Below are 20,358 nucleotides of genomic sequence, written 5' to 3'. Positions count from 1 at the left end.
AAAAATACGATAAATAATAAACATATTTGGTATCGACGCGTGCGTAATTGTCCAAACTATAAAAATATAATATTAATGATCCCTTACGGCGAGCGGCATAAACATTAAAACAAAATAAGTCAGAAATTTCTACTTTTTTCTTACATCAAACGGCACAAAAGTGTAATAAAAAACTATCAAAAAGTCACATATAAGCAAACGTGGTACCAAAACAAACTATCATGGTGCAAAAATTGAGCCCTTACACATCCCTGAATACGGAAAAATGAGAAAGTTACAGGTGGTCAAAATAGGGCAATTTTAAACATACTGATTTTGTAAAAAAAAAAGTTTGAGATTTTTTTTAAAGCTGTGCAATAATAGAAATGTGTGTAAACATGGGTATCATTTTAATCGTATTGACCCAGAGAATAAAGAAAACATGTAGTTTTTACCATAAAGTATACAGCGCAAAAATGGAACCCCCCAAATTAGCAAAATTATGATTTTTGTTTACATTTCCTTACACAAAAAAAATAATTTTTTGCGTTTACCATACATTTTAGGTTAAAATGAGTGATGTCACTACAAAGTACAACTGGTCATACAAAAAACCAGCCCTCATATGGGTCTGTGGATGGAAATATAAAAGAGTTATGAATTTTAGAAGGCGAGGAGGAAAAAACAAAAAAGCAAAAATAAAATTGTCAGTGTCCTTAAGGTGAAAATGGGCTGAGTCCTTAACCTGTTAAGGACGGCGGGTGTATCCATACACCCCCGTTTTAAAGTCCTTAAGGACTGAGGGCGTATGGATACGCCCGTGGGAATTCCGGTCCCCGCCGCTAGCCGGTCGGGGACCGGACCGGGATGCCTGCTGAAATCATTCAGTAGGCATCCAGGCACATCGCCGAGGGGGGTCCTGAGACCCCCCATGTCAGCGATCGGAGAAAATTGCATGTCAATTCAGACATGCGATTTTCTCCTATTCCGGGCTGATCGGGTCTCTGGTGACCCGATCACCCGGAAAATAGGGATGATCGGAGCTGTCAGTGACAGCCCCGATCATCCTGAGGGATAGGAGCGAGGTCACAGTGCTGCGATCTCCTCCTATCCCCTGCCATAAGACAGAACTGAGTTCTGACCAATGGCAGCGCAGGACAGGGGTTGCCATGGAAACCCCACGTTCTGCCCACCCCTGGATGTTGGGCAGAACGGGGGGAGAAGATGGCGGCCTGTACCTGTGCAGAAGATGCCGTGGGGACCGCAGATCATCGCTGGAGACTGCAGAGATCAGCGGAGCAGGTAGGGAAGCGACAGTGGGGGGGGAAAGGAAGGGGGCAGTAAGCAATATTTACTGCTGCCCTTCCTAGTGGTTGCCAAAGGCTGTCTGGGCATGCTGGGAGTTGTAGTTCTGTAACATTTTGCAATTTTCATGAAAATGTTGAAAATTGCTGCTATACTTTGAAGCCCTCTAATTTTTTCTAAAAGTAAAAATATGTCCATTTTATGATGCCAACATAAAGTGGACATATTGTATTTGTAAATCAATATAACATATATTTGGAATATCAATTTTCATTACAAGCAGAGCGCTTTAAAGTTAGAAAAATGTTAAATTTTCAAAATTTGCATGAAATTTTGGGATTTTTCACCAAGAAAGGATTCAAGTAACGACGGAAATTTACCACCAAAATAAAGTAGAATATGTCATGAAAAAACAATCTCAGAATCAGAATAATCGGTAAAAGCGTTTTAGAGTTATTAATGCCTAAAGTGACGGTGGTCAGAATTGCGAAAAAAGCGCTCAGGTAACCTTTTATTCCAGCAGTTTGGTAAGCACAACCTGAGTAGGTTTGGGCCCTTTGTAACAACACTAATTACACTCATAAAGGTTGGCAAAGCAATGGGTGAAACTCTAAGGCCAAGTTCACACAATGGAATCTCCAGCCAGAATTCTGTCTGCAGATCCCCAAGACAGCAAGTGCCGACAAGCAGTCAGCACTAGGACTGAGTGGACTACATGGCCATCCCTATAGATGGCAATACATTTCTAAGCGACTTTGCCGAAAGAAACATATTGCCGTCTATAGGGACGACAATGAAGTCCATATGGTCTAAGCACTTGGGCCCACATTTATCATTGTCTTTAGACTGTTTTATGTTGTAATCCACTGATTTTGGCAATAGACATGATATGGAAGGGATTTATCATTGCGCCTTTTTGTAAAAAGGAGCAAAAAAAGGCGCAAAGCCACTGAAAAGTCTCTAAAACTACACCAGCCCAGACATGGTGTAGCTTTTTGGTGTATGTGTAGACAGAAATTTCAGAAAATGTGACCTGCACAAAATTTATCAAAGCTCTTTTACCTTTTAATAAATTTGGTGCTCCTACACATTATCAGCACACAAAAAAAGGTGTAAAAAATGCTTCACTTGCGCTGCAATGATAAATGTGGGCCATGGAGTCTTGTGGACCTGGCCTAACAGAAAGCGGTAATAATGGACAAGCCCTTCAACAACTCCCATGCTCTACTCTTGTGAACAGAGTACAATAGAAGAATCTATGAATTGTAGCCTCTTTCACACAAATGTATTTTTGTATCTACATTATATATTTTTGTTTTTGAAGACTATAATACAGAGCCAAAGTTTATCCATAGGGCTGGTCACATGGGCGTATAAAATCTGCGCATACTTAAAAAATGCAGCACGTGCTACTTTAATCCATTTGGAAAATGCCTATCATAGTCTATGGAGAGTCTATGCTTCCGAATTTGTTTTGTATGTAATCCATATTGTATCTGTATTTTGTCAATATTTTGTTTGATTTTGCATTTGTTTTTCAAAAGGTTATTAAACTTCCTGTATTAACCCCTTAAGGACCAGGCCATTTTACACCTTAGGACCAGAGCGTTTTTTGCACATCTGACCACTGTCACTTTAAACATTAATAACTCTGGATTGCTTTTAGTTATCATTCTGATTCCGAGAATGTTTTTTCGTGACATATTCTACTTTAACATAGTGGTAAAATTTTGTGGTAACTTGCATCCTTTCTTGGTGAAAAATCCCAAAATTTGATGAAAAATGTGAAAATTTTGCATTTTTCTAACTTTGAAGCTTTCTGCTTGTAAGGAAAATGGATATTCAAAATATTTTTTTATTTATTCACATTTCCAATATGTCTACTTTATGTTTGCACCATAAAATTGACGTGTTTTTACTTTTGGAAGACACCAAAGGGCTTCAAAGTTCAGCAGCAATTTTCCAATTTTTCACAAAATTTTCAAACTCCCTATTTTTCAGGGACCAGTTCAGGTTTGAAGTGGATTTGAAGGGTCTTCATATTAGAAATACCCCACAAATGACCCCATTATAAAAACTACACCCCCAAAGTATTCAAAATGACATTTAGTAAGTGTTTTAACCCTTTAGTTTTTTCACAGGAATAGCAGCAAAGTGAAGGAGAAAATTCACAATCTTCATCTTTTACACTCGCATGTTCTTGTAAACCCAATTTTTGAATTTTTATAAGGGGTAAAAGGAGAAAATGTATACTTATATTTGTAGCCCAATTTCTCTCGAGTAAGCACATACCTCATATGTCTATGTTAATTGTTCGGTGGGCGCAGTAGAGGGCTCAGAAGCGAAGGAGCGACAAGGGGATTTTGGAGAGTACCACAGATATATCAGCAGTCACCCCGGTCTGGTCCCCACCCGGCGCGCGGCGGGGACCAAAATTCCCATGGGCGTACCTGTACGCCCTTGGTCCTTAAGGGGTTAAAGACTTGTACGTATTTACTATACAAAGATTGCAACACTGATCACATACTGATGCTGTTTTATCCGTAATAAATTCTTTTATGTTGGACATACACCCATACACTTGTGTACAATTGGCCTTATACTCCACTAAAGTGCCTATGTTCTTAATGCCTGTAATCACCTAAATTGTTATGAGTGTACTGTATTGAGTCAGAGTACAGGTAACGTACCCTCCCTAATAACAAGCAAGTACCCTTTACTGAGAAGTGCTTTGAGTTACCATAGAGCAGTGTTCCCCAACCAGGATGCCTCCAGCTGTTGCAAAACTATAACTCCCAGCATGCCTTCGGCTGTCCGGGTATGCTGGGAGTTATAATTTTGTTACTGCTCGAGGCACCCTGATTGGGAAGCACTGCCATAGAGGAACATTACAAAATATTAACTTTCTGAAACTGTAGAATTTCTAGAAGGCAAAAAACTGCCAGAGATCAGTAGCCGGCCCATCTTCAAACATTCACTACAGTCCGTAGTATGCCTGAACTTGACCGAACAAAGGCGAGTAACCAGTTCAAGCTAACTTCAACATCAAAGCTGCACAGCAATGCAATATGGTTTGATAATATAAGTGTCAAACACAGACAACACATCTAAACACGCACAGTGAGAACAGTACATGTCTGTCACTGCCTGCTGAGATGTATCTCCTGACGCTGAAGCACAGAGAACATCTACTTGGCCAAAACAATATGTGGTGGCACAGAAATAATGCCAGAAACCAAGTTATAGCAGTATCAGAACCAATAAAGAGATTGTCCCAACTTGTACTTATTCACAGGATAGGGAATAACTATCTGATCTCGTTGGAAGGTTCGACTGCTGGGATCCCCACAATCTTGAGAATGGGGACCTGAATCTATACTCAGAATGTAGCATGCATATGCTCACTCAATTCATTCTGTATTTGTTTTTTTTGGGGGGGGAAACGCCAAGAAAAATGCCAATTCTACCGCATGGCGTTTTTTCAGGCAGTTTTCTTAACTTTGGCGTTTTTTCAGGCAGTTTTCATTCTCTTTTGGACTTTAGCGATCCAAAAAAGTGATGGAGATACCTTTTGTTAATCAATTTTCGTAGGGTACCATAAAAAAAATAATAAAAAAAGATACAGTAGTGATTGAAAAAATTGTATTAAATGAAATTTATCATTTTTAAAACAAAATTTTTATTAATTTTTAAACTGGGATCAATTTATGAGGGCGGGCAGGGACCTAAAAATGTAGCCGACAATAATAAAAATGTAGTGTGTTTTTCACTTTTTATTCTTTTTTTTTTAGGCGGTACTACTACTCCCAGCATGGAACACACACGGTTCCATGATGGGAGTAGTAGTACCTGTACTAATTGACAGATTGCCCGGGTTCCGTTGCGATCCTTCTGTATAATGTATAGATGCGGCCGCTCTTCTATGGTCCCTGCACTGATGTATATACACACCTATTCATATTTCCCGCAGAGAGCTGTGATTGGCCAGATGGTTCCAGCCAATCACAGCTCTCTGCAGGAAATATGAATATGTGTATATATACGTCAGTGCAGGGGACCATAGAAGAGCGGCCGCATCTATACATTATACAGGAGGATGACAGCGGGTGTCAGGAGTGACATTCGCTGTGATCTTACCTTAACTGCAGGTACTACAGCTCCCAACATGGAACATAGTGTGCTTCATGATAAGAGTAGTAGTACCTGCAGTTAAGGAAAGATCACAGCGGGTATCACTCCTGACATCTGCTGTGATCGTCATATATATTGCAGAGATGTGGAGCGGCTCTATACAGCGCTCACATCTCTGCTCTATACTCCGACCAGTGATGTGAATAGAACATCACTCAATCATATTTCCCTCTGAGAGCTGTGATTGGCTGCAACCATCTGGTCAATCCCCACTCTTGGCGGAAAATATGAATGAGTGATGTTCTATTCACATCACCGGCTGGAGTACAGAGCAGAGATGCGAGTGCTGTATAGAGCTGCTTCACATCTATGCTATATAATGGATGATCGCATTGGGCGATATGTCTAATAGTAAAGGTACTACTACTTCCATCATGGAACAGTCTGTTCCATGCTGGTAGTAGTAGTACTACAAAAAAATGTCAAAACATAGAGGGAAAAAAGTGGAACACACACACTTTATAAAAAATTAATTAAAATTTAGTTATAAAAAAATGTAAGTTTCGTTAAATAATTTTTTTTCCATCACTACTGCATCCTTTTTTTTTTTTTTGGTACCCAACAAATTTTGGCTACCAAAAAAAACTGCCAAGGTGCCAAAAATGCCAGAAACCTACAGGAATAAGTGACAATTTATTCTTGAACCATCCTCACAAAACTACATATGAATCTTCTGACCTCCTTCTGCTCTATAACATGCTGCCTGCAGATTGGACTGTGTTATAGATGGGTTCACAAGTGGAAGGTATGTAATAAGATGTATTTGCCTCACAAGCAGGATTACCAAGAAAACCATAGAAAAGGTATAATAACCCAGATTCACCAGTTGATTTAGCAGTCATTCCATTTAAGCATTCATTTGTTATGTCTTAAATGGGTACTCTGGTGGAAAAAAAAAAATGTTTTTTGAATCAACTGGTGCCAGAAAGTTAAACCTATTCGCAAATGACTTCTATTAAAAAATCTTTACCCTTCCAGTACTTTTAAGCAGCTGCATGTTACAGAGGAAATTCTATTATTTTTGAATTTCTATTTTGTTTTGTCCACATTGCTCTCTGCTGACACCTCTGTCCGTGTAAGGAACTGTCAAGAGCAGCATAGGTTTGCTATGGGGATTTTCTCCTGCTCTGGACAGTTCCTGATACAGACATCAGGTGTCAGCAGAGACCACTGTGGACAAGACAAAAAAGAAATTCAAAAAGAAAAGAATTTCCTCTGTTCCATACAGCTGCTAAAAGTACTGGAAGGGTAAATATTTTTTAATAGAAGTAATTTACAAATCTGTTTAACATTCTGGCACCAGTTGATTTAAAATAAATATTTTTCCACCAAAGTACCCCTTTAAATACAGATCCTCGCTGGTCAATTTGTTCAGTCTTATTGAAATTTGCTTTGTAGTCTTTTGCTAAGGAACAAGTGCGGGGCAACTGGTTATAAAATAATACAGAAAGGTGAATAAGCCTGAATCTATTCTTTGCAAAGGCTACATAACTGCACCTGCAGGCCAACATTAGACCAAGTGATACCATGCGCCATCTGTTTCATATGGGGTTTTCACCAGTTAGGGAACCTGGGCCTCCCAGGCAGCAGGATCTTGTAGATGACCCTTGTAACAATATGGCACGCACAGCTCAGGGACTATATTGAGAGATGCAACATGACTGGAATGTTGGAGGGAAGTTCTTGCTTCATACAACACTTACATCACTAGTGGAACAAAAGGTGCTCTGGGGTTTGTATTGGTTATTAAAAACATATTTTCCTGCGGCCTATGTTACTGATCTCCACATTGGTGCTCAGATACTGAGATCTAGAGATTGTAAACATCCTCAACGGCTACACATTAAGAAAACCAGAGCACAAGGAGCACACACCGAGAACCCAGCAAACCATTCCTAGTCTATTGGATGAATTCAGAGGCATCTCACTACAAACATATGGAAATGACAAGGGTTTATGCAAGTTTTAGCAACTACCTGAAAGCCTGGCGCAAGATAGCTTTTCCGATGGGTATTGATGCAGATTTGGGAGTCTCTGGGCTTCTGGATTCATTTATTCATAAACTGATCATGTTAACCAAAGGGCATTACCAATGATTATATCAATGTAAGATACTGCTGATAGTACAAATAATTCAAAATACAATATAATCGCTTATAGTAATTGTTACCTGCATACTGGCAATGCTGTAATGTCACTGAATACAATAATGCTAACATAGATATCAATATACCTGATCATCACTGCGTACAATCACAGTAACCTAGATTTCACTACATATAATAAAAGTAAGCTGGACATCCCTGCATAAAATCACTGCATAAAATTTATAGTAACCTAATATCACTGCATTCAAAAATAGTATCCTGGATATCACTGCATACAATCTTAGTATCCTGCATTGAACTGGAAATAATCACAAGAACCTGTATATCACTGCATATAATCATAATAACATAAATATCCCTGCATATAATCATAGTAACCTAAATATCACTGCAAATAATCATAATAACATAAATATCACTGCATATAATCATAGTAACCTAAATATCACTGCAAATAATCATAGTAACATAAATATCACTGCATATAATCATAGTAACCTAAATATCACTGCAAATAATCATAATAACATAAATATCACTGCATATAATCATAGTAACCTAAATATCACTGCAAATAATCATAGTAACATAAATATCACTGCATATAATCATAGTAACATAAATATCACTGCAAATAATCATAATAACATAAACATCACTGCATATAATCATAGTAACCTAAATATCACTGCAAATAATCATAGTAACATAAATATCACTGCATATAATCATAGTAACATAAATATCACTGCAAATAATCATAATAACATAAACATCACTGCATATAATCATAGTAACCTAATATCACTGCATATAATCATAATAACATAAATATCACTGCAAATAATCATAATAACATAAATATCACTGCATATAATCATAGTAACATAAAAATCACTGCATATAATCATAGTAACCTAATATCACTGCATATAATCATAGCAACCTAATATCACTGCATATAATCATAGTAACATAAAAATCACTGCATATAATCATAATAACCTAATATCACTGCATATAATCATAGTAACCTAATATCACTGCATATAATCATAATAACATAAATATCACTGCAAATAATCATAATTACATAAATATCACTGCTTATAATCATAATAACATAAATATCACTGCATATAATCATAGTAACCTAATATCACTGCATATAATCATAATAACATAAATATCAATGCAAATAATCATAATAACATAAATATCACTGCATATAATCATAGTAACCTAATATCACTGCATATAATCATAGTAACCTAATATCACTGCATATAATCATAATTACATAAATATCACTGCTTATAATCATAGTAACCAAATATCACTGCATATAATCATAGTAAACTAATATCACTGCATATAATCATAGTAACATAAATATCACTGCATATAATCATAGTAACCAATATCACTGCATATAATCATAATTACATAAATATCACTGCATATAATCATAGTAACCTAATATCACTGCATATAATCATAGTAACCTAATATCACTGCATATAATCATAGTAAACTAATATCACTGCATATAATCATAGTAACATAAATATCACTGCATATAATCATAATAAACTAATATCACTGCATATAATCATAGTAACATAAATATCACTGCATATAATCATAGTAACCAATATCACTGCATATAATCATAATTACATAAATATCACTGCATATAATCATAGTAACCTAAATATCACTGCATATAATCATAGTAACCTAATATCACTGCATATAATCATAGTAACCTAATATCATTGCATATAATCATAGTAACCTAATATCACTGCATATAATCATAGTAACCTAATAACACTGCATATAATCATAGTAACATAAATATCACTGCATATAATCATAGTATCATGGAAACCACTGCATACTATAACAGTATACATCACTATATACCATCACAGTAACCTAGACATCACTGTATATAATAATGATAACCTGGATATTACTGCATGCAATAATACTGTATACAATCATAGTAGCCTAGACATCACTGTATAAAGGAGTAACTTGCCTTTCACTGCATACAGTAATAGTCACCTGGATCTTACTGCAAATTGTATATTAGGCTAGGAATAGCTGTCCACAATCACAGTATCCTGGATATCACTGCATAAAATTATAGTAGCATAGATATCAATGTGTACAATAATAGCACCATGGACTTCACTGCATTCAATAAAAGTACCCTGGATAGCACTGAATACCATAATACAGTAGTACCCTGAATATCACTCATACAATAATAGTAACTTGGACATCAATGCATACAATAATAGTGACCTGGATATCACTGCAAACAATCACACTACCTTGGATATCACTGCAAACAATCATACTACCTTGGATATCACTGCAAACAATCACACTACCTTGGATATCACTGCAAACAATCATACTACCTTGGATATCACTGCAAACAATCACACTACCTTGGATATCACTGCAAACAATCACACTACCTTGGATATCACTGCAAACAATCACACTACCTTGGATATCACTGCAAACAATCATACTACCTTGGATATCACTACAAACAATCACACTACCTTGGATATCACTGCAAACAATCATACTACCTTGGATATCACTGCAAACAATCACACTACCTTGGATATCACTGCAAACAATCACACTACCTTGGATATCACTACATACAATGATAGTAGTACCCTGAATATTATTGCATACAATGATAGTATCCTAGACATCAATACATATGATAATAGTGACCTGGACATCCCAGCACACATTAAAACTGACCTCTGTATCACTGTATATAATAATAGTAGTTCAGGTTACCTGGACATACAATAATATAGCCTGTAATGGCTATAATATTGTAGTATCTAAAGCCTTATAACATAAACTAAAATGTGCACAAACCAGTACTGTAAGCTAAAGCTCTGTTCACACTACCATCTGTTTCATCACTTATACCGCAAGCCTAGACCAAATTATTTCAGTGGGAATTTGGCCCCTCTTATTTTGCTCCCATTTTTTATTTGGAGGACAGAATAATGCAGCCTGCCATGCTATACTATACAGGTAAAAAAGATCCCATTAAAGTCACATTGGGATCCGCCATGTTTTTATTACATCGGCCTTAGCTTACTATTGAACAGGCTGTAATGAAATTCCTTGCACAATTTCTGGATTACTTCTGTGTGATGGGATTCTGATTCAGACCACAGGAATATTACAGAGCTGATGTCTATGCATGCCCTTAAAATCAACTGTCTTCTGCACTTATTTCAAAGTATCAAAACCTTACGTTTACAAATTCTAATACTTGGTTCTTGAAAGTTTTTAGGAATTTGTTTTTTCCAAAGACAAAATTCACTTAAAGGGGTACTCCTTTAACTGGTGCCAGAAAGTTAAACAGATTTGTAAATTACTTCTATTAAAAAATCTTAATCCTTCCAGTACTTATTAGCTGCTGAATACTGCAGAGGAAATTATTTTCTTTTTGGAACTCAGTGCTCTCTGCTGACATCATGACCACAGTGCTCTCTCCTGACATCTCTGTCCATTTTAGGAACTGTCCAGAGCAGCATATGTTTGCTATGGGGATTTTCTCCTACTCAAGACAGTTCTAAAAATGGACAGAGATGTCAGCAGAGAGCACTGTGGTCATGATGTCAGCAGAGAGCACTGTGTTCCAAAAAGAAAATAATTTCCTCTGCAGTATTCAGCAGCTAATAAGTACTGGAAGGATTAAGAGTTTTTAATAGAAGTAATTTACAAATCTGTTTAACTTTCTGGCACCAGTTTATAAAAAAAAAAAAAGTGTTCCACCAGAGTACCCCTTTAAAGTTTTACTACAGAATGTGGGGGACTGGACTTATTACACCAATTGGACTGAAATGTTAGGATGATATCAGGGAAAGTCTCCAATAACTGGCATTAAACCTATTCCATATTATTGATCTTTAGTAAAAGCCAGAGAGAGACTCATTGGCATCACCCGTGTGAAGTTGGCACCCCATGTTCACAAAAGATGAATATAAATACACCATTCGTTTGTGCTGGTTTGTGACGCAAAAATTTACGTTTGTGCCGCTTTGGATTCCGAGATATTGCGCGCTCGATGTGCTGAAACACCGCCTACTTTCCACCCCATGTTCTTACATTTTAAAAGCAAATACACCATTCGTTTGTGCTGCGTTTAGCTGCAAAAATGAGCATTTGTGCCGCTTTGGTTTCCGAGATATTGCGCGCTAAATTTGCAAGGATTAACATTGAACCAAAAATGTAGTAGTCATCAGAGAAGATAATTTAGCATTAAGGGATTAATGTAGCAATATATGGTTTATTATGACATACACAGGGTTATAACTTCATACACCGTGACCGGTCAGTGATGGGAAGAGGTTATACCTGGCAGAGGGGGTAATGTCTCTAAGTGCATCTCTGCTACATCAGATGTAACTCCACCTCCATGTCATAGGGACCAGCATTCTGGGGTGGCTAATGCCCATTCTGTGTACATTTCATTCCGCAGACTGGAGGTTATTGGCTGAGCAGCATTAGTTGACACTCTGCTGAGCTACGGCTTCCACCTTTTTCAGAATCTTGACACCAGACCACTGACCCTGGAGGGGACCGCACATTAGAGTTTGCACCATCACTGGGGACAAGGTCATGTTACTCTTGGATTTATAACCTCTACAGCCAAGCACTAGTGCCGTTGGTCGCAGTAATTGATGGATGTACAGAAGCCCAAACCACAACTTATGTGATGTAACTGCAAGATGAATAAATAGAAAGTTACATCCGGTGGAGGAGTGTGGACAGACATTAAGATGTGTTCACACTAAAGAATTTCTGGGCTGAATTGCGCTTGTGAATACCACTCAGAAATTCCAGTTTAGCAGAGTCCTATTGTTGTCAATGGGATTCCATGGCACCGTGCACACTACAGAATTGCAAAAAATAAACGTCCATCTGTTCAGCAGAATTCTGCATAGACTGTAATTGGATATTCTGCAGTGTGAACACGCCTGTAATGAGATTTCAGAGGGACAGGTAAACAGTGCAGCTACCCTATAACTTAAAGAGAAGGCCATTATACCTAGCAAGCATTGTTTAGCCATATTTAGTTGCAGTATTCCATGTTAACCATCACTAATGAAAAAAGCATTAGGGTATTTTCACACTGCGGAATTTCCACGGAATTCCGCTCACAGAAGTGAAATTCCGCACAGTGAACTTTAGCATCAGTGTGAATGTGTCTTCTGTGAGACCCGTTCACACTGCGGAATATCAGCGGTGGACAATTCTGCCGCTGAATTGTTCTGTACAAAGAAAGAACATGTTCATTCTTTGCGCGGAAGTCCGTGAGCACTGCATAGCCATTAATGGTGATGGCGCAGTGCTGCACGGTCCTACAATCGCCACCGGCTGCCAGGCTGAATCTCTGCTCGGTGAATTCTGCGAGCGGATATTCAGCTACATATCCGTAGTGTGAACATACCCTTACAGGGAAAAAAAATCAGTGTGAACCTAAGCGGCACAAATATAAATTTTTGTGTCACACACCAGCACAGATGCAGCACAAACGAATGGTGTATTTGTTTTTAAAATTTAACAACATGGGGTTGGAAGTGGGCGGGGTTTCAGCATATCGAGCGCGCAAAATCTCGGAAACCAAAAGTGTTTTTCAATTATTTTTCTCTCCTTTTTCCTTTTATTCATGCATCAGTTACAGTGATGTGCGGCACAAACTCCGCACACATGAATAGGGTTTTGTTTAGTTTTTTCCAGCAAATCTAGCGTGCAATATTTCGGAAACCAAAGCGGCACGAAGGTTGATTTTTGTGACACAAACCAGCACCAACAAATGGTGTATTTATATTCATCTTTTGTGAACATGGGGTGCCAACTTCACACAGGTATTGGCATCTTCAGGAGAACTCATTTTGTTTACAAAACAATGGAATAAAAAGAAACATTGTATTTGTATGTGTTTATCCTTTCTTCTCCAGTTCGGGTGCATTCACACCATGTATTTGCTGTACAGTTCCTGTATCAGGTTTTTGGAGAAAAACGGATTCCTCAAACCCTGACTAAACTGTATCAAAATGTGTGTACAAATTTCCAGTTAAAAACCATATACAGTTTGTCCGGTTGCATCCATTTTTTAAGAATAAAACGTATATGTTTTTAACTTTTCACTCCATTTTGAATAAAGTTTCACTTGTTTGATTGAAATTCCAAGAAAAAAAAACTGTGCAAAGTCAAAAACCGTATGGTGCAAACTGGATGGAAACGTATGCACATACAGTTCTGTACGGTTCCCATTGACTCCCATGTTAAAAAAAAATGTATATGGTTTAATACAGTTTTTCACCCGCACCAAAAACCATGGTACGGCTGGGTTCACAGTACGTTTTTGCCATACTGTTTTCAATCAGTTTTTCTAAAGAAAACCGTATGGCAAAAAAACTGATGGAACAGTATGGGGAAAAAGTAAACCGTATGCATTTTTTAACTGTATACTGTTTTTAAAAGTGCATACAGTTCCGTCCGTTTTTATTTCATTTTTTAAAACATACGTTTTTGAAAATTTTGTCCATGTTTAACGGGAGGGGTGTTGGGTGGGGACTTTAGGATGCAAGTGCAAAGTTAAAACCATATACGGTTTCCCGTATGGAACCGTATACATGTGTGTTTCCCATTGACGTCCATGTTAAAAAAAAACGTATACGGTTGCTGTAAAGTTGACCACGATTTTGTCTCCGGTTTAAAAAACGTACTGCAACTGCATACTTTTTTTTTAACATGGACGTCAATGGAAAACGCACATATATACGGTTCCATACGGGAAACCGTATAGGGTTTTAACTTTGCACATGCGCATTTGCATCCTAAAGTCCCCACCCAACACCCCTCCCATTAAAAATGGACAACATTTTCAAAAACTTATGTTTTTTGTTTGCTTTTTATTTATTTTTTATAAAAACGGACGGAACTGTGTGCACTTTTAAAAACAGTATACGGTTTACTTTTTCCCATACTGTTCCATCGGTGTTTTTTTGCCATACGGTTTTCTTTAGAAAAACTGATTGAAAACAGTATGGCAAAAACGTGATGTGAACCCAGCCGTAGACTACAGTTTTGGCTACGGAAAAAAAAACTGACAAAACTGTACAGGATGCAAAACGGACACAACCTGATGCATCTTTTGGCATACGGTTTTCAATGGAGAGTCAATGCATACGGTTTTCAATACGGTTCCGTACGGTTTTCACATAGAAAATGTATACGGGAACTGTATTGCAAAAACGTGGTGTGAATGCACCCGAAGAATGTTTCAGCTTCCCCTCTTACTAACTTGTTTTCCCCTCTACTCCCACCCTCCCCCTTGAAGAACAAGGCTGACAAGGTTAGCTTTTATCACTCAAGTATCAAAGTCCACATTGAGTTCTCTCATTGCCTGCTCTGAAGCTAAGCAAACTTCCCAGAGAATGTCCACCTAGGGAATCTGTCATGTCCTAGACACAATCCTGCACATTTCTCAGTAGTATGCTGCGCTCCACAATGAAAAGAAGCTTGCCTTTCAGGGCTGTGCTGTAAGGGTGCAAGGACTTCATGTGCAATCCTGTCCTGGGTTTTCTAGTTCTGGATCCACGAAGCATCAGGGAACTGTCACCGCAGCATCTGCTCACCAGTCAGTGCCCTCTGGCTTCGAAACTGTAGCCTGGTCCTCCTGCCATGAGTACTTTACAGTACTCTACAGTGGTCCCTTAACATACGATGGTAAATCGTTCCAAATGAACCATCGTTAGTTGAAACCATCGTATGTTGAGGGATCCGTGCAATGTTAAGTATAGGACAGTGGTCTCCAACCTGCGGACCTCCAGATGTTGCAAAACTACAACTCCCAGCATGCCCGGACAGCCAACATCTGGAGGTCCACAGGTTGAAGACCACTGGTATAGGAGGTTATACAGTACTCACCTGTCCCCGCTGCCCTGGATGTTGCCCTCCATCGCTGTCGCCGCGTCCCCGGACCGTCTCTGCTGCGTCTCTTCATCGCCGCCATCACGTTGCTGCGCACGCCGCTCCTATTGGATGACGGGATGGCATGCGCGATGACGATGATGAAGAGACACAGCGATGGAGGGCGACATCCAGGGCAGCGGTGAGTGGTGGGGACAGGTGAGTACTGTATAACCTCCTATACCAGTGGTCTTCAACCTGTGGACCTCCAGATGTTGCAAAACTACAACTCCCAGGAGAGCGCCGGCGATGCAGGGGATCCCGAAGAGGACGATCCGGAGCGCCGGTACAGGTGAGTGACACCCACTGGACCATACGGTGCACCGTAAACGGCTATCTGGTGGCAGCTGAAGAAGTCTGCGCTGCCGGATAGCCGTTTATGCGATGGCCCCAACATACAAAAGCATCGTATGTTGATGCTGCCTTCAACATGTGATGGCCTCTGAGAAGCCATCGTATGTTGAAATGATCATATGTCGGGGCCATCGTAGGTCGGGGGATCACTTTATAAGGCTGCATTCACGTCTGGTTTTTGCAATACGGTTCCTGTATCCGGTTTCAGTGAAAAAAACCGCATAAAACCGTATTGCAAACCGTATGTATAGACATTTCATAGAAAACCATATGCCAGCCGGATCCGGTTGTGTACGTTTTATCCGTTTTTTTCCAGTACATAAAACCGTAGTCTACTACGGTTTTATGTCCGGGTAAAAAACCGGATACAACCCGTATACGTTTAGTTTTTTTTTTAAATGGTGGTCTATGGGAACCGTACTGAACCGTATGTGCGTACAGTTCAATCCGGTTCGCACAATACGGTTTTGCAGTTTGCACATGTAAAAGTTCTCCCCACAAATAGAACAAGAAGAACTTTATTTAATTAAGGACAAACATAAAACCGTACCCATTTTTTTTTCTTTCAAAAAACGTATTAAACCGTATGCAACCGGACATCCGTTTTCATACTGTATACGGTTTAAAACCGTACAGAGGTCTATATGGTTGTACACGGTTCGGTTTTGAGACATACATTTTTTTTACATAAAACCTGATACGGGAACCGTATTGCAAAAACGAGATGTGAATGCAGCCTAAGGCAGTGTTTCCCAACCAGGGTGCCTCCAGATGTTGCGAAACTACAACTCCCAGCATGCCTGGACAGCCTTTGGCTGTCCAGGCATGCTGGGAGTTATAGTTTCGCAACACCTGGAGGCACCCTGGTTGGGAAACACTGCTATAAGGTGTTTATGACCAGATCTGATATACCATAAGGATTTAGCTGTCTGAGGCTATGCCAGCACATGTTTTTAACTCCAGACCGGAGACAGGTAACGTAACAGTCCTCAGCGTCTTTACACACATAGGGGGAGATTTAGAAAAGGATTTAGACTGGTTTTTCCCATCTAAATTTGGTGCTGAATTTATCAATATCGACTTTTTGGCGAAAAGTCGCATTGGCCGAGAATACGCTGAAATATCAGACCATGCTGGAGCAGGTTTAAATACAGTCTAAAGCATAGATCCCGAAGTCCATGCGCAGAATTTATCAAGAGCCATGCGCCTTTTGATAAATTAGGTGCACAATAGACCGGCCTGACCCTCTGTAGTTTGGTCTATATTGATGCGGGACATAGACAGCTTTGATAAACCCCCCCCCCCCCCCCCAATGTAATGAACCAGCATCTCCACTTCCTTACACACAAACTTATAAACTAAGTTCGGCAAAGACCCAAGACACACATAGCAGAGACATTACAGGCTGCCAGGTAGCTGCATCTCCCTACATGCCCTGTGCTACCCCATCAGCATAGTCCTCAGGGAACAGGATAGCTCTTGACAATATTATGGTATACAGGGCATGGATCCTTGACTACTATGCTGCTTATGTGCCCATGCCTTTGGCACCACAGTAATACTTCCATGTTTGAAGGTAATGCTAGGACATGAAGTTGTACATGGACCGTGTTCTCCGCTCTATGGCAGTGCCCCAGCAGACTTCATCACTAACCCGTAGAGTGCCCAGGTTGGCACTGCGGGCACAGTCATCTAGGGGGGTCTTCTAACCTGTAGAGTGCCCAAGTGGGCACTGCAGGCACAGTCATCTAGGGGGGTCTTCTGACCTGTAGAGTGCCCAGGTGGGTACTGTGGGCACAGTCATCTAGGGGGGTCTTCTAACCTGTAGAGTGCCCAGGTGGGTACTGCAGGCACAGTCATCTAGGGGGGGCTTCTAACCTGTAGAGTGCACAGGTGGGTACTGCGGGCACAGTCATCTAGGGGGTCTTCTAACCTGTAGAGTGCCCAGGTGGGTACTGTGGGCACAGTCATCTAGGGGGTCTTCTAACCTGTAGAGTGCCCAGGTGGGCACTGCGGGCACAGTCATCTAGGGGGGTCTTCTAACCTGTAGAGTGCCCAGGTAGGCACTGCGTGCACAGTCATCTAGGGGGGTCTTCTAACCTGTAGAGTGCCCAAGTGGGCACTGCGGGCACAGTCATCTAGGGGGGTCTTCTAACCTGTAGAGTGCCCAGGTGGGTACTGCGGGCACAGTCATCTAGGGGGTCTTCTAACCTGTAGAGTGCCCAGGTGGGTACTGCAGGCACAGTCATCTAGGGGGGTCTTCTAACCTGTAGAGTGCCCAGGTGGGTACTGCAGGCACAGTCATCTAGGGGGTCTTCTAACCTGTAGAGTGCCCAGGTGGGTACTGCAGGCACAGTCATCTAGGGGGTCTTCTAACCTGTAGAGTGCCCAGGTAGGCACTGCGGGCACAGTCATCTAGGGGGGTCTTCTAACCTGTAGAGTGCCCAGGTGGGTACTGCGGGCACAGTCATCTAGGGGGGTCTTCTAACCTGTAGAGTGCCCAGGTAGGCACTGCGGGCACAGTCATCTAGGGGGTCTTCTAACCTGTAGAGTGCCCAGGTGGGTACTGCGGGCACAGTCATCTAGGGGGGTCTTCTAACCTGTAGAGTGCCCAGGTGGGCACTGCGGGCACAGTCATCTAGGGGGGTCTTCTAACCTGTAGAGTGCCCAGGTAGGCACTGCGGGCACAGTCATCTAGGGGGGTCTTCTAACCTGTAGAGTGCCCAGGTGGGCACTGCGGGCACAGTCATCTAGGGGGGTCTTCTAACCTGTAGAGTGCCCAGGTGGGTACTGCGGGCACAGTCATCTAGGGGGGTCTTCTAACCTGTAGAGTGCCCAGGTAGGCACTGCGGGCACAGTCATCTAGGGGGGTCTTCTGAGGGTCATGAAGTGTATGGCATCCCAGATCCCCCGCACTGTGAGGAAAGTCAGTCACACACGGAGCTAGAAAAGTTGTGGACATGCAGCTAGTAAAGAGACAAGCGGTGACATTACCTTTCCCATGTTGAGGTATCCATACTTGCTAGCTATCCTGTCGGCTTCCTGGGCTCCCCCTTTTATCCTCACAGCCCAGTGGTTGGTGTATATATGAGCCCGGCATGTGGGCACAAGAATCCCCAGCAGCACAGTCAGGACTAGCAGAGGTTTCCAAGCCATGATATGCCCTGCTGTCCCTAGGACGAGGTCCCCTGCTCCTCAGAGAGGAGTGACACTTCTACAGGTGATGGCGCCCTCCAGCACTGTACGCTCCCGGGATCCGCAGCAGTCAGGAGAGAAAAGTTCCCGGCACTTGCAGTGCCCCCTGCTTGTCTCCTCACTTTGGGATCACCCTGCACTTTGGCTCTGGGCTCCTGCTGCCAAGTGCTGATCTGGATGGTCTTCTCCTTGTTAGCTCCTCTCCTGGGCTCCACTATACCAGCCTTGCCCCTGGTACCTAGCTGTGAATGTGGAGTGTGAGTGGCCACAGCACTTCTCTCCCTCGCCCTCACTGCATAAATGACTGCCCCCCTTCTGCTCTCCTCCCGTCCGAAACCAACAGGACCCAGATGGAAGGGAGAGGCGGAGGCTGCAGGCTCGTTGTCCCTCCTCCTCCTCTACTGTCCTGCCCACCCCCTGCCACTCACTCCCAGTGCACGGAGATGCCCTCACCTAGCTGTGAGGTACAGGAGGGCACTGTGTGGGTGGTGACCTCCCAGGACTAGGAGCACACATGCCCTCAGCTCACAGAGCTATACACAGCCTCTATATACTGCATGTGTGGACCTCACTGTATATACACAGCCTCTATATACTGCATGTGTGGACCTCACTGTATATACACAGCCTCTATATACTGCATGTGTGGACCTCACTGTATATACACAGCCTATATATACTGCATGTGTGGACCTCACTGTATATACACAGCCTCTATATACTGCATGTGTGGACCTCACTGTATATACACAGCCTCTATATACTGCATGTGTGGACCTCACTGTATATACACAGCCTATATATACTGCATGTGTGGACCTCACTGTATATATACACAGCCTCTATATACTGCATGTGTGGATCTCACTGTATATTTACACAGCCTCTATATACTGCATGTGTGGACCTCACTGTATATACACAGCCTCTATATACTGCACGTGTGGACCTCACTGTATATACGCAGCCTCTATATACTGCATGTGTGGACCTCACTGTATATACACAGCCTATATATACTGCATGTGTGGACCTCACTGTATATACACAGCCTCTATATACTGCATGTGTGGACCTCACTGTATATACACAGCCTCTATATACTGCATGTGTGGACCTCACTGTATATACACAGCCTATATATACTGCATGTGTGGACCTCACTGTATATATACACAGCCTCTAT

The 20,358-nt window shown here is 41.1% G+C and overlaps 1 protein-coding gene across 4 annotated transcripts in view; it reads right to left on the bottom strand.

Annotated features, from left to right (window-relative positions):
• Positions 1 to 19,534, bottom strand: part of PCSK5 (proprotein convertase subtilisin/kexin type 5) — a 459,846-nt gene extending 440,312 nt beyond the window's left edge. Inside the window, exon 1 of one of the 4 annotated variants that reach the window (XM_056523317.1) lies at positions 18,972 to 19,534. In XM_056523317.1, coding sequence (XP_056379292.1) covers positions 18,972 to 19,133 — 162 coding nt within the window. In that variant the 5' untranslated portion in view covers positions 19,134 to 19,534. The remainder of the gene's footprint in view (positions 1 to 18,971) is intronic. The other 3 variants (XM_056523326.1, XM_056523339.1, XM_056523335.1) reach the window with 3 other exon arrangements.
• Between the last annotated feature and the right edge of the window lie 824 nt (positions 19,535 to 20,358).

Source organism: Hyla sarda, chromosome 1 (assembly GCF_029499605.1).
Source record: "Hyla sarda isolate aHylSar1 chromosome 1, aHylSar1.hap1, whole genome shotgun sequence".
Taxonomy (NCBI): Eukaryota; Metazoa; Chordata; class Amphibia; order Anura; family Hylidae; genus Hyla; species Hyla sarda.
This window is presented reverse-complemented; position numbering and strand designations above follow the sequence as displayed.